The sequence below is a fragment of the Opisthocomus hoazin genome, chromosome 14 (assembly GCF_030867145.1).
Source record: "Opisthocomus hoazin isolate bOpiHoa1 chromosome 14, bOpiHoa1.hap1, whole genome shotgun sequence".
NCBI classification, from domain to species: domain Eukaryota; kingdom Metazoa; phylum Chordata; class Aves; order Opisthocomiformes; family Opisthocomidae; genus Opisthocomus; species Opisthocomus hoazin.
Window position 1 is genome coordinate 21,418,191 of NC_134427.1, and position 14,008 is coordinate 21,432,198.

A 14,008-nucleotide genomic window follows, 5' to 3' on the forward strand; every position below is an offset into this window, starting at 1 on the left:
AATTCCAGTCTATAAAAAGGGGAGCTGTTGCTGAATGACTCTCAGGCTTGCACCTGAAATTTCAGAAGAACATATATGAAATAGGACCTGATCTTTCAGCTGTTTTCTTTTTTCAATCACAAACCAGTAATAATCTCACCTAGATGCTCTCAGACCCTCTCAGGAGTTGTCTGGATTCTGCTGTATGGAGGCACAGAAGGGAAGAGGAGAAAATGGATTCCTTCCTCAGTTGCATTTAAAACTTTTGCCTAAAACAGTGTTTAAAAAAAATAAACAGAACAGGTTCAAAAAATTAACTTAAAATTTTTTTCTTTAATCCTATAATTGAAGGAAGTAGTTCAAAAACTCTGTTTTCCCCTCTTGGTGAAGAACCTGTCTTCTTACAGTAATTTGCAACACTGGGAATACTTGATACTGGGATAGTTTCTGTAATTACGAAAAGCCTGTCTCCCAGCTTGAATTTGGACTGAAGTTATGGCTTTATCACTCTTTTCACTTGGAACGTAGTTTTATCCAGTTAATTTACAGTTTTTTTCCCTGGACTTTCAGCTGTGACAGACGTTCCTAAATACAATTAAGATCTAAGTGGATATACAAAACATTTGGTGGAGAGAGCTAAAATATCTTTGTGAATCTGTTCTGGTTTTTTTGTTTCTTCTCATGCAAAATAATTTGTCACCTACCCACAATTTATTTCCAGATACTGAAAAAACCCTAAACTTTAAGCAAAATCAGCTCACTGTAAAATATTTTAGCATCTGCCATGATTGTAAGACTGTAGGTCTTAACATACTTGTTCAACTGCTGAAAAACTTGTATACCTTATTTTCAAATATTCAGTTAGAAGCAGTTTGAATTAAAGACTTCTATTAATTATATGAAGATTGACAGTTAACTTTTTTCTAGCTGGTACGAATGGGTGATGTAAGAATGGAACATTAACAAGACTTAAGAATTTTATGTTTTCTTTAAGAAAGTATTTCCAGTATTTTCTCATGCTATGTGAAAATGGAAAGCATTGTTTAAATATAAAGGTAGTATTAACAGTCAGAAGAGACAAAGGATGGGTTAACTTCTTTTCTTTGACTTCACTAGAGCTTTGGTTTAATACATTGTCGATTGACTTGGTGTTAGCAATATGTGGGTGAGTTGTTTCTTTTGTACTAGTAGCTCTTCATACTGCGTATTGCCAGTATCACAAAGAGCGAATGACCTGTGATGACGACAAAATTTAGTCGCATTGTCTGTGTCATGCAGCGTCTGCTACTTGATTCTTCTCTTGCCATTGCTGTACTGAGCGCTCAGCCTCAGAAGCTGAAGTGCCTTTGCAGTGTACAGTTTGTTTGGATAGCAATTGATGTTTAAAAGGAGCCAGCAAGAGAGACAAACTAACCCTGCAGTCCCAGGAGTAAAGACTTAAAAGCGTGGAGAATATTGTGCTGGAGCTGGAGAGCCATCTCACCTGCACTGAGTGGTTAGGAACTACATATAACCGTACAGCAATTTCAGAAAAAGTAGTCATGCTACAGAGATATATGTTTTAATGCATATGGACTGATGGGTGTTTTTATGCTTTTAGGCCATGAATATTCTGGTTCCCTTCATGTTTAAATATGCAGTAGACAACCTCAACCAGGTATCTGGAAACATACTCAACCTCAGTGATGCACCAAATACAGTGGCAACTGTGGCAACTGCTGTTCTCATTGGCTGTAAGTGGTATTTCCAAATCCGTTGGGAAGTATTAACATTCCTCAGTAAGGGAGTGGGATAGCAGAGCTTTGCACTGCTAAGGATCTACGATGGTTATTTCGTAGTTACTTCTGGGTTGATGTCTGTTTCCAATGTTCTGTGACCTTGCTGCTGGTATTGCAATTAAAAAATGAAGTCATGCTTATAGAAATGATTTCTTGTTATCAATCCTACCCTTGCTTATAGCCAGCTGCAAAAGAAACTGATTTAAACAGTGTGCACAATGGTTTATAGGTGAAAAATAGCATAAAGTTTGGGACCAATTAAGTATAAATTACCTTTTGAACTAAAAATATTGAAAATATGTAAAGAATGAGTCTAACGTAATTTCATGCATGAAGGAGAAGTTGGAAATACAGTTATTTTCATTTTGTAAACTTTTTCATCTATTTTCAGATGGTATCTCAAGAGCTGGGGCAGCGTTATTTAATGAAGCTAGAAATGCAGTATTTGGGAAAGTAGCTCAAAATTCAATCAGAAGGATAGCGAAGAATGTTTTCCTGCATCTTCATAACCTGGATTTGGCGTTCCATCTCAGTAGGCAAACCGGAGCTCTGTCAAAAACCATCGACAGAGGAACAAGAGGCATCAGTTTTGTTCTTAGCGCTTTAGTATTTAATCTGGGACCTACCATGTTTGAAGTGGCACTAGTCAGTGGAATTCTGGTGAGTGTCGTTTATTTGTGAGTTGGAATTGTCTCATTTAGGAACAATACATTGATTTTCTTTTACCAGAGTCTACTAAGTACTACTACTAATAATAATAATTGGTTTACAAGGTGGTTGTGAGAGCAATCCATAGTTTTCGAATATTAGTTACTTTAAATCAGCTTATTTGAAATTGGTTTCACATTGAACGCCTGTCTTCAGCCAGTGATATTTATGTGGATATTTTAAAATGTTTTTCTTCAGAATTGTTGAAAAAGTGAAATCAGGAAAGTAAACTGTGCGCAGAAGTGTCAACTATATCTGGGTAAACACTGAGGAAGCAGAATGCAAATGTCCAGGAATGTTGTGCCTTAGTGTGTTGAGGACAGAGGAGGGAATGATTATTTGCTCTCTGCTGAATACTGGTCTTTTCTTACTCAAAACTTAGAAGTGAAAATAACCTCTTGGAAAATAGGCTTCTCCTTCTTGTAGATTTTAAGCTTAATAAGCTCATTTTAAACTTTTCTAAAATCACACTGTCCTTTGAAATCGGGATTTTTGGATATTTATGTGCTAAAATCTAGACGTCAATTATATAGCTTAGACTAAATTAAAAGCAAGAATCCTGTTTTGTTTATTCCTTTCCTTTTTAGAAGGACTTAACTCACATTATTACATTCAAATTTGATTAAAATCCCTGTTGATACTGGGTTAAATTTTATAACCTTTTGAAGTTGCAAATCAAGCTGGCTGTCAGCCAACCTGCCATGATGCTTCAATTTTTCTTCTTACAGCTTTTTTTTCTCCTGATGTACCCTGAAGTAGAGAAAACGCTTCATAAATTGTTTTGCAAGGCCTTTTATTTCTTCTGCAGTCTTCAGCTTTCTTTCAAAACCCACCCAAAATGCATGTAAACAAATACTTATTTGTGTTAACAGCAACTTTCATGTTTTATAGTGGCAAAAATAACTTGCCAGTATTATGTTATACACTAGCTCTTGGTTATCTCCTCCCACCTTCTTATCTATGCCCTTCTCCTTGCTGCTTTCCTTTTCAGTTTATGCCTGTATTTAGTTTTAAGCTGTTCAGAGCAGGGAGTGTGTTGGGAGGGACCTTCAGAGTTCTTGTCCCAGGCTAAGCTTTCATAGTTTTGAGACAACAGTGAAGTTTTAAAAATTATGACTTTATTTCTTTTATTTTAAATATTCTAGTATTACAAATGTGGTGCTGAGTTTGCTTTAGTAACCCTGGGGACGCTAGGAGCCTATGCAACCTTCACAATAGGAATTACTCAGTGGAGGTAAGGCATGCCCTCACATTCGGCAGGATTCTTGGAGCCACCTCAGCCTGAACTGTTGACTGTATTAAGCCTTCATTTTACAGGACTAAGTTTCGAATAGAAATGAACAAAGCAGATAATGATGCGGGTAATGCTGCAATTGACTCGCTGCTGAATTATGAGACTGTGAAGGTAAGGCCTGTCTTCACTGCTGGGTTCTTTGTCTTCTGTCGGCGTAAGGAAAGCGAGTCATAAGGTTCATCTCTTGTATGGCGACATACTTGGAGCAATAGCTTGTTTTTAAAGCATTATTCATTTGAAGAGGACTACATGATATTGACAGAGTAGCATGAAAGTTACTAGTAGGGCTTGAAAAAAATCTATTTACGAATAAAGAGAAGTTTGTCATGACTGAATTGCCTTGACCATCAGTTTCTGCAAAAGAGTCTTGAAGAAGCTTCTCTTCACTTGTTTGTGAAATTGTCTTCTGAATGTCAGCCTGCAACATGCCGTCTTCTCAAATGACCACGGCTCTGTTTTCATTACCTGTTGTAGTTTGTACCACTCCATTGCAATGTTAGCATCACAGAACAGGTCTCTATTGGTGGTCTGCTGCTACTATTAAAAAATCCTGTGGACAGTTTTGGAATTGTTCAGGCTCATGCTTATTTTGCACTGCTTTTAATTGGAGAGCTAGAAGTGGAAAGATAAGCAGTGGAGTTATCCATGATAAAAGACCCAGAAATAGACATTGTGTGAGAAGTACTGTTCTGGAGAATTTGCCAGCATCACAGTAGCAAGGATGTTCTGGTACATAGAGGATAATATTTTTTTCTTCTTTTTAGCATCTAGTGGCAGCTGCTGTTTGGTTTTGACATTAATCAGGTAGAAGTTTTGCAAGACAGACACCCAGTGTTACTAGAATACGAGTGTGGTAGGGATCTCTATAATGTCTCCCAGTGCAGAACCTGCTGGGGTTTGCTCGTGGTTTTTGCCTTCACAGACTAATCTTTTGTCTTCTTTTCTCTTTAGTTGTTGCAAGTGTTGAGGAAGGGTTGTGTGTATTGGTGCATGCAGTATGTTTATACTGAATTTTATAACTAGTTAAATATACAGCCTAGTATGTTTGAGAATGTGACATTTGTTATTTTTGTGTATGTCATAGTATTTCAATAATGAAAAATATGAAGCCCAACGGTATGATGGATTCTTGAAGACATATGAAAACGCCTCCCTGAAGACTACCTCTACGTTAGCTCTCCTGAACTTTGGACAGAATGCTATTTTTAGTATTGGCTTAACGGCCATCATGGTGCTTGCTAGCCAGGGCATTGTGGCAGGTAACTCATCTGTCTGTAAGCTGGAAATGACTCTTCTTTACCTTAATTAATCTGCAATAGAGGTGTTAGTTTTAGTTAACTTACGGTTGATGTGATAGTTCATTTTGAAAGTTTTGGGTATTTCTGCTTCTTGGAGTACTATTAATTCCATGAGATAGATACATAGCAGTAACTAATATGATTTCATTAGAAGCATTTTAAAAGTTCAGCAGTTAGAGAAAGATCCTAAGAAAATGTAAATTTGGGAAGTTTCTGTTGAAGGATTGTGAAACACACTAATACAAATACAAATGCTTCTGTGGACGTTCTACAAAGATCCTTTCTTTGTAACCTTCTTCCTTCCCATGTTGGCAAGATTCAGAACTTTTCCCCAATGTGTATATAGCTGTGTGCTTTGTCTCCAGTAGTTTTATTACCAGTGTCCTTCCCTTTCCTTAGATTAGTAAGGGCACATTATTAAAAGAATTGTTTCCATGTGGTAGAGTTTTTCATCTATATTTGTCTAATTGACTACATAAAGTAAATCCTGCTTGTTTAGGAAGACACAGTACAAGCTTCAAATGCAGTAGATGAGTGCAGTATTGGGATAAGGCTCACATGAAGCAAGGTGATTTTAGAGTGAAAATAATGATGCTTTAAACACTGTTAGCATCCAGATGTGTTTGAAGGGTAGACCTTTCTATCATGTTGTCTTTCTTGCATCTGCTTTGCTTTTTTTAAGAGATGCCAGGACAGGGAAGAGTTACACAGTGAATGGAGAAGTCAGTAGGAGCAGTTTATAGCTGTCCTTAAGAAAATTTAGAATAGCCTTTAAACAGCATGGTAGAAACACAGCTTTAAATCATCTTTCTGAACCTGTTTCAGCTGAACTGACCTGGCATTTACCTTCAGCTAGTGTGTCATCCTGAATTTTCCCTTGATCAGTATATTTGATGTTAAGCTGCCCAGAGGTTCTCACCACATGCTTTGGCAGCTCTGTTGTATAGTGTGAAAGTCCTCTCTCTTGATCATGACAAATTTTATCATTTGGATTTGTCTGTAATTGTACTTAAGATTGTCTTTCCTGATTCCTGCTTTCGTAGCTTAGTTCCTCCCCTTCTAACTTACTTAGGCCCCTTTATGTTTCCATCTGTGGAATTTACAACTTTACAACCTGATGTTTTCCGTGAATTTCCTGATATGCTGCTTGTCTTACTTTCCAGGTGCTATTATATCTCAGTGTTTTTTGGTGAAATCCACACAGACATTGCCATTCGTTTCAGGCACCTTCCTATATAACATCTAATCTTCTGGGAATGCGTTTTGTCTACTATTTAAACATCTGGTTTTAGAAATGAGATAAAAGAAACTAGACTTGATTGACGTGATTATTTTTTTAAAATCTTTTGGTGCTTCCTAACAAGACAACCCTTCAAGTCTCCTTATTCTCTCACATCCATTTTGTCTTAAGGCAGCCTTTCTGTTGGAGATCTAGTAATGGTGAATGGATTGCTGTTCCAGCTTTCTCTTCCCCTAAACTTCCTGGGAACAGTATACAGAGAGACAAGACAAGCACTTATAGATATGAATACCTTGTTTACACTTCTCAGTGTAGATACCAAAATTAAAGTAAGTAGTAGCTTATTTTCCTAAAGTATCTGGGTATTTAATAGGGCTGTTTTCTGCAATGCCATCATTTCACCCCGTTTGTTACCTTCCAGGTTTAATTTCTATTCAAGAAAGAGATGTTTTGTAAGGATGCTGTTCTACCTCCTCTTTAAGTGCAGTTAGTGCAATAGCAGCTGCTTTTTTCTCACAGAGCCTTTTAGTGACAGCAAAAGTTGCTTCACGGAAGCTGTGTTTGTATTGAGATTTTTTTATTGAAGTATTCATGCCTTGCGCTTGAATTTTCGTTTGTAATTAATGATGCAGAATTTATTACTGCAAAAGCATTTGTGAAGCAGAATGTTTACAGCAGAACTTTTTTCTGTTGCGGAAAAAGAGGAACAAACCAATTTTACTTGTGTGGCAGATTATAATTATTTTCAACATATCCAAGCTGGAGTGTCTATTTGCCATGTTCTCAGCTGGGAAATGGACTGTTCAGCTTGTTGAACTGCTTGAGGTACTTTCTGGGCAGCATATAAAGTGGCACTCTTCTTTTAATAGGACAAAGAGCTGGCTCCGCCCCTGCAGATCACACCACAGACTGCTGCCATTGCCTTTGATAATGTGCATTTTGAATACCTTGAGGGGCAGAAAGTCCTTGCTGGAGTGTCTTTTGAAGTCCCTGCAGGAAAGAAAGTGGCCATTGTAGGAGGTAGTGGGTCAGGGTGGGTAAATGGACTAAATATGCCAATCAATGATGCAGAATTTGTTTCTTAAATGCATTTATTCTTGTGTTTCGCTTTTTGTTTTTGTTTGTGGCATGAATTCTGTTTGGAGATTGTAAATGGCAAACCAGGAATGTAACACTAGCTTCAATCCTTTTCAATTTCAGGAAAAGCACAATTGTGAGATTATTATTTCGTTTCTATGAACCTCAGAGAGGAAATATTTATGTTGCTGGACAGAACATACAAAATGTCAGTTTGGAAAGTCTGAGAAAGGCGATAGGAGTTGTACCTCAGGTATACCATGTTTCGTTCTCCCCGAGTAGTCCATCATAGTAGTAATTCTCAGTATTCAGGCAGTGGTTCAGTGAAGGCCAATCCTAATGCAGTGGCGTTGTCTGGTTCCTTTGAAAGTCACCATGCATCTGTTTTCCTCCCCCAACCCCCCGTCAGGAAATGTTATTTTTTTACGTGCATCATTACATAGATCCAACTTCTGAAATGTGTTTAAGCCTCTTAGTGAGAAACTGCCTCCAGCTTTAAATGATTTAGCTTTATAGTTGATTACCACCCATAATGAGTTAGCAAAGTGGTAAAAGTATGCATGCCATACATTTTGTGTCCTAAATATATGTATATTAATCCCATTTTGGGGAAAATAAATTTCCCCAAATATTTTACCTTCAGGCTTTGTAGAAAAAACGTAAGCTATTCTGCATTGATTTCTTTCATGGATTGGGGACAGTTTTTAAACTATTGTTCATGGTTTCTTTTTTTAAAATACTCTTTCCATAAATGCAGGATGCTGTTCTCTTCCATAACACTATCTATTACAATTTGGTCTACGGCAATATCAGTGCAACACCAGAAGAGGTGTACGCAGTAGCGAAGTTAGCCGGAATCCACGATGCTATTCTTCGAATGCCAAATGGTTACAACACTCAGGTTGGCGAACGAGGACTCAAGCTCTCAGGTAGGTTCTTAGGCACAGGAGTTCTTTGTACCCCTTTCGCTACCTCAAAGTTAATGCGTAGTTTATTCCTCAGTCAGACTTGCTTTTAGCTTCTTTACGTTATAACAATTGTAAGGCTAAATTTTAATACGAAGATCTGTAGTTTAAGGCAACTGTAGTCTGTAAGATGTTTCAGGGAACATATTTGCAGAGGATAGCGTCAAATGAGTTGATACGTAAGCATGTAGACGCACCTAAGTAAAAATGATCTTTCTCGTAATCTCTTTGGGTAGTAGAATGAGTGTGAACAGGATTGGGAACTTTATGGATGTCTGCTTTGCATGTAGGATGCAATAGGCCTACATGCATAGACCTTCCAAATCGGAGTCTTAAATCTAAACTTGTAACAGCTGAAAGTTAGGTGGTGGTTTGGTTTTGCTTTGCTGTTGATAGTAAGTATAATGCAATGGGATATGTTGTTGCAGCAAGGTCATTTTGGACCCTGTTGATAATGAAAGGGCCTTCATGTCTTGCACATTTCTCACCTGTGAATTGTGTAAGAAACAACATGAAAATGGTGTCTGTGTATCTGCAAGCTGTGGATTTATATTACACAGCTGTGGTACTGAAACGAAAACCCATGAGTTTAGGTTCTCAAAGTCCCTCCATATTTGGGTATGCTCTCTGTAAGAACTATTCTAGACTAGAAAGATTGTATCATGGCATTAGCCAGGCTTTGCTAGGCATGCTAGCTTTTCGGGACCACTCTTACAAAAAATTCACTGAACTCCTGCTCTACAGCTGTCTGTAATATTGAAATTACACATGCTTGTTCGTAGGAAACAAACAAATATGCATGCTGTGGCAGAGTTATAATGAAAGGTGAGGGATCGCATGGAAACTGGGAAATGTCTAAATCATTTGCCATGTCCTTTTCTGTTTTTTACTGCGGGGACACAGGATTTTAAAAACATGGAGTTGAAGTACAACTTTTTAGGCAATAGCTAGATTCCACTGGAAGGCTTTCAATCTCAAATCTCTTTGGTTGAAGTTGCATTGAGGCAAAGCTAATAATTATGGCCATCACATAAATGTGCAATGAATGAAATAAAAATGAAATTACTGTTTTGGTTGAAGGATATGTTATTATTAGGTTATTTGATCATATTTTAAATTTTTATCTTACAGTTTTTTAATAGATATTTGATGTGAGATGAAGTGGGATACTCGTTTCATGAGGTTTCCTCATTTAATTCATTGATGGGTTTGGTTCCCCTCCTAGGTGGATATTACGAGAAGTAGAAAGATGCATTTTCAAAATTCATGAAAACCATCTGTTGTCTTGTTTGAAAAAGCAAAACTCACTATAGTTTTGCTTAAAATTGCTAGGCAGAATGAGCAGTGGTGGGGCACAGTTTTTCATATTGGTTTGGTATCTTTTTCTAATATAATCTTAAAAGTGTTCCGATAAGCGTGAGGTCATTGGAAATGTTTGGAAGGATTTTGAACTGCGTGCGGAGAGAAGTAGCGGTGAAACTGCAGTTACGTACTGTACTGCTGCTCTGCCTGAGGAGAGGCCGCATCACTGGGGTAACACGTAGGACGTGTCTTTCTGAACAACTTCTCCTGAATACAAGGCCTTACTGTTTGGCAAACTAGGCGTGCGTGGCAGAGTTTAATTTTCTTCCACTCTGACTCCATGTACAAGACAGCATTTATTGGTAGAGCAAAGAACAGGTCCGCTGTGTTCGTGTGCGTGTGGGATGGAGCGGTGGAGGGCAGGCTGCTCCACTCCGCTGGGAGTGAGGTACGGCCCTACAGGGGAGAGAAGTTTTTATTTCGGTGAGTTTGGAAACTTGAAGGTACTGAGGTTGCTTGAGAATGGTACCGAGATGTACGGATCTTCGGGGGTCCAGGGGCAGGACCATGGGAACGCAGCCTGTTCAGGCAGAGATGCTGCCTGTTGCAAGGACAGCAAGCTCTGCATAGTGTTTCTTACTATGCAGCTGCTGAAGTCAGGAGTCCTGGTCTCTTTGAAACAGAGGATCAGAGGTTACATTCTGTATCCGGAATGTGTGTGCAGGAGAAAGCATGCACGTTTGCACGGGGGGAATACAGAGAAGGTTAGGAGGGAAATAAAATATGTGCAGCACAAATCTGAGCAAGTGAGTAGAAGATACAAAACAGGTACTGGCAGAACTGTAGAACTGGGATAATGATGAAAGATTTCTCTTGTGCTGCCTGTCTCCCCGAACTAGAAATTTCTAGAAAGAGGATTTGACTAACAATAGGTTTGAAATGTCTTGGAGTTTGTAGTAGCATAGACTGATTTGAGTTGGAAGGGACCTCCTGCCAACCCCCCTGCCATGAGCAGGGAATCTTTCACTAGATCAGGTGGTTAAAGCCTTACCTTTATGTTGAGGTTTAGACTGTATATTAGGAAGAATTTCTTCACTGAAAGGGTTATCAAGCATTGAAGCAGGCTGCCTAGGGAAATTGTTGAGTCACCATCTTTGGAGATACTTAACAGATGTGTAGGTGTGGCCCTTAGGAACATGGTTTTGTGGTGGGCTTGGCAGTGTTAGCTTTATGGTTGGACTCGATCTTAAAGGTCTTCTCCAACCCAAATGATTGTCTGATTCTATGTCCCAGTCTAAATCTAAAGAAGGGTGTGTGGGCGTGTTGGAGTTTCCTTCTGACCGTTCTGAAAATGGGTTATGCTGTTACTCCGTCCTGTGATAGTCATAAGCACCGATCTAACAGCGCTTTAACAAAAGCGGTGTTTAGAAAGTGAAGGGAAGTGTGTTCTTCTCCTGTTTTGCTTGTATTTAAAGAAAAAAGAGCATGTAAAGTACTTCTCAGGAGGAAGACACTGGATTTCTGATGTGATAGAAACGGAGCTCAGAGTGGGCATCTGCTATTGAAGTAGCAGCTTCAGTTTCTTACTTTCAACAAATTAGATGAGTATTGGCAAATGGTAGTAATAAACGAGCTTCAGTAACGTTAACAGTTAGGGTATGGGAGTCTTAGGCTAATGCTCTCAGAAACGTCTGCTCACCATGGGCTTCGTCAGATTGCGCACTGAGTTGAGCTTAAATGCAGTTGTGTGCTCAGCTCTTCGGGAATGTGATTCTGCGTGCTTTTGCGTGCAGGTGCCAGTCTGTGGCTTTAGGTTGGAGTGTGGAGCTAACGTGTCCACTGTATTCCACGTGCTTTTGTTAGATCAGTATTTTCCTTGGTAATGAGAATTGTAGTGGCGAGAAATGGTTTAGTTGTTCAGTGGATTGGAGATGTCAAATGCGTATCTTTTGAATTGCTTCAGTAGCTCTGTCAAAATATGGCATCTGTTACTCTGAATCTCTGTAGTTTTCTGAAAGGTAGACTGGCTCCCTAAATTGCTATAAAGGTATATACTAGGTTCGTTTCTGAATCTGTTTAATTATTTTTAAGTTGAATGAGGCTTCTTATACTTCTTGTCTGAGAAAAACACAAAGTCCTGACTTTTTTTGTCTTTTTCGAATAATATTTTGTGGGGGGAGTGAAAGCTCTGTGAAGTTAACTGGTCCTCTGTGAATCAGGCATTTTATAGGCGTGATGGAAAAACAGAGGTTTTCAGGACCACTGACATGGTGAGTGTCTGGGTGAGAAGCACAGCGGCAACAAACGTGGGTCCTGGGTGTGTGAACAGTGGTGGTGATGTGTGGGGCCAGTGAAGGCTGTGATTTTAATGTGGGGCTCTGGTTCTGTGAATAGTTAAAGCTGTTGAGTACAGCAAGTGATTAATTCAAAAAATGTGAATTGAACTATCCCTGTATACAAAAATGTGGTATATTATGGATTCCTTCCTTGCAGTAAATGAAGTTTTCTGCTTTGAGAACTGACATTGGAAAGCTGTCTGTTAGAAGTGCTGAGCTGATACTTTAAAACTGGTGGATTGGCCAGGATTGGCCAGACCCTTAACAGAACCAAAGCTCCCTGATGGCAGAACAGTAGCATGGACAGCAAGCCTCAGTATCCGAGTTTCTCTCCCCTGGTGTGGTTTTTCCTTGCTTGTGTGGTACGAAAATAGGCATAAGGAAGTCTTAATTGCAGCGAGAACTTCATCAATTTAAATGGTGAAGTAAGCGTTTAGTACAGTTCTTGCTGGTCTCCGTGATCGATTCATCAAGAGTAACTGGTGAAAACCAAACTGGTTTGGCTTTCTTGAGTAGAATGCATTTCAGTGAGTGGTGTTAAATGGAATGCTTTGAAGTCTTGAATAGAACAAAGGAGGCCAAGTGCAGAAATCTGAAATGTTTGCATTGCATACCAAATGTTTAGCAGATTTTAAGTTCTCAAATGCACCTGTTTTCCTGTCTGTAAAAGTTGTCCTAAGTTATTCTTGGGTAGATGTTGGCTGTAAGCATTGTGATGGAAGGAAACTGGTCTGAAACTTGGTTATATTGGAAGCCAACAGGCAGCAAAGTGCACAGTGAAGGTGGTTTTCAGTACCATATTAACGGTGTACTTCCATGAAATTTGCTGGTTAAAGCTTCTAGGTATGGACACTTCAAATCTGGGCCATTGTGGAGTGGAAAGTTAGATGAATTTCAAGGAGACACCTGAAAGTAAAAATATATGTGCAAGATGCATGAAATCAAATACAGCAGGCATGGACAGAGCGTTGTTTATTTGATAGAGTGAACAGGATGCGTGCATGCGAAGCTACTGCACGGGGCGTAGCTTAGACGGGGTAAAGGAGCTCATACTCCCTGGTGTATAGAGGGAGTTAGTACACCTCATTGTTAGTTATCTGCTCTTGCCTTGTAGCATATGAAAAATAGTTCTCTGTCCCTTTCTAAAAGTATGCTTGGGTCACTTTGATTTACCAGTGAGCAGGAACTTGTGTGATATCTTATGTAACATGCACAGACCTTATTCAGTAGCAACTATGATGTATATTAAAAATAAAAAGAACCAACCCCCAGAACAGCCATGTCTGCTATTGAGTTTAGAATATCATGATTGTAACTTCATCTGTTTTTTTTCCTCTGCCCCCATTCAGGAGGAGAAAAGCAAAGAGTTGCAATTGCTAGAGCAATGTTAAAGGAGCCGCTTATTTTTCTCTATGATGAAGCCACATCATCTTTAGACTCAATTACAGAAGAGGTAAACTGGGATAAAAAAATGACAAAACTTAAGTGGTGTAATGCTGTCTGATTCTGATGCTTTTTCCTTGTTCTTTTCCTCTCAGAAAGAATTGTGTTCTCTTTGCCAGATTGCTATCACGCGTTTTCCTGGTATTATTATTCAGAGATCCTATGGCTAAGCCCTTTTCCTAAAGGCCAGTCTCTGTCCACCTTGAGACACACTGAAGAATATCAACTCCGGGTACATTTTCTGTTTTACACTCTTGAGGTCCCATTCACTGCTACCTGTTCATCTCTTGAGGCTGTTGCAGATACCTCGTGGGGCCATGAATCGTGAAGCTTTCCAATCACTTTAAAAGGTGTTTAGATGACATCTAGCATTCATCAAAAATGTCTTATAAAGAATTGTGACGTAATACAGAACAGAAAAACGACATGTTTGTTGTGCAGCATCTTTCCGAGATGCAGATCAGGTAGGCGTGGCCTGCAGTGCTGGTACTAATTTGTATTCGTTTCGCGGGAAGGGCTGTGAAACATCGGAGCGTTGTGACATAAATGTCGTGACACCACCACAGTAACTGCATCAGGCTTCATAAC

General features: G+C 39.1%; 1 protein-coding gene across 3 annotated transcripts in view; it reads left to right on the top strand.

Moving 5' to 3' along the window:
* ABCB7 (ATP binding cassette subfamily B member 7) overlaps positions 1-14,008 on the top strand; it is a 44,389-nt gene that overhangs the window by 21,560 nt on the left and 8,821 nt on the right. For all 3 annotated transcript variants that reach the window (XM_075435257.1, XM_075435259.1, XM_075435260.1), the window contains 10 exons: positions 1,580-1,712; positions 2,149-2,417; positions 3,611-3,699; positions 3,783-3,870; positions 4,844-5,018; positions 6,469-6,626; positions 7,167-7,330; positions 7,498-7,627; positions 8,132-8,303; positions 13,327-13,430. In XM_075435257.1, coding sequence (XP_075291372.1) covers positions 1,580-1,712; positions 2,149-2,417; positions 3,611-3,699; positions 3,783-3,870; positions 4,844-5,018; positions 6,469-6,626; positions 7,167-7,330; positions 7,498-7,627; positions 8,132-8,303; positions 13,327-13,430 — 1,482 coding nt within the window. The remainder of the gene's footprint in view (positions 1-1,579; positions 1,713-2,148; positions 2,418-3,610; positions 3,700-3,782; positions 3,871-4,843; positions 5,019-6,468; positions 6,627-7,166; positions 7,331-7,497; positions 7,628-8,131; positions 8,304-13,326; positions 13,431-14,008) is intronic.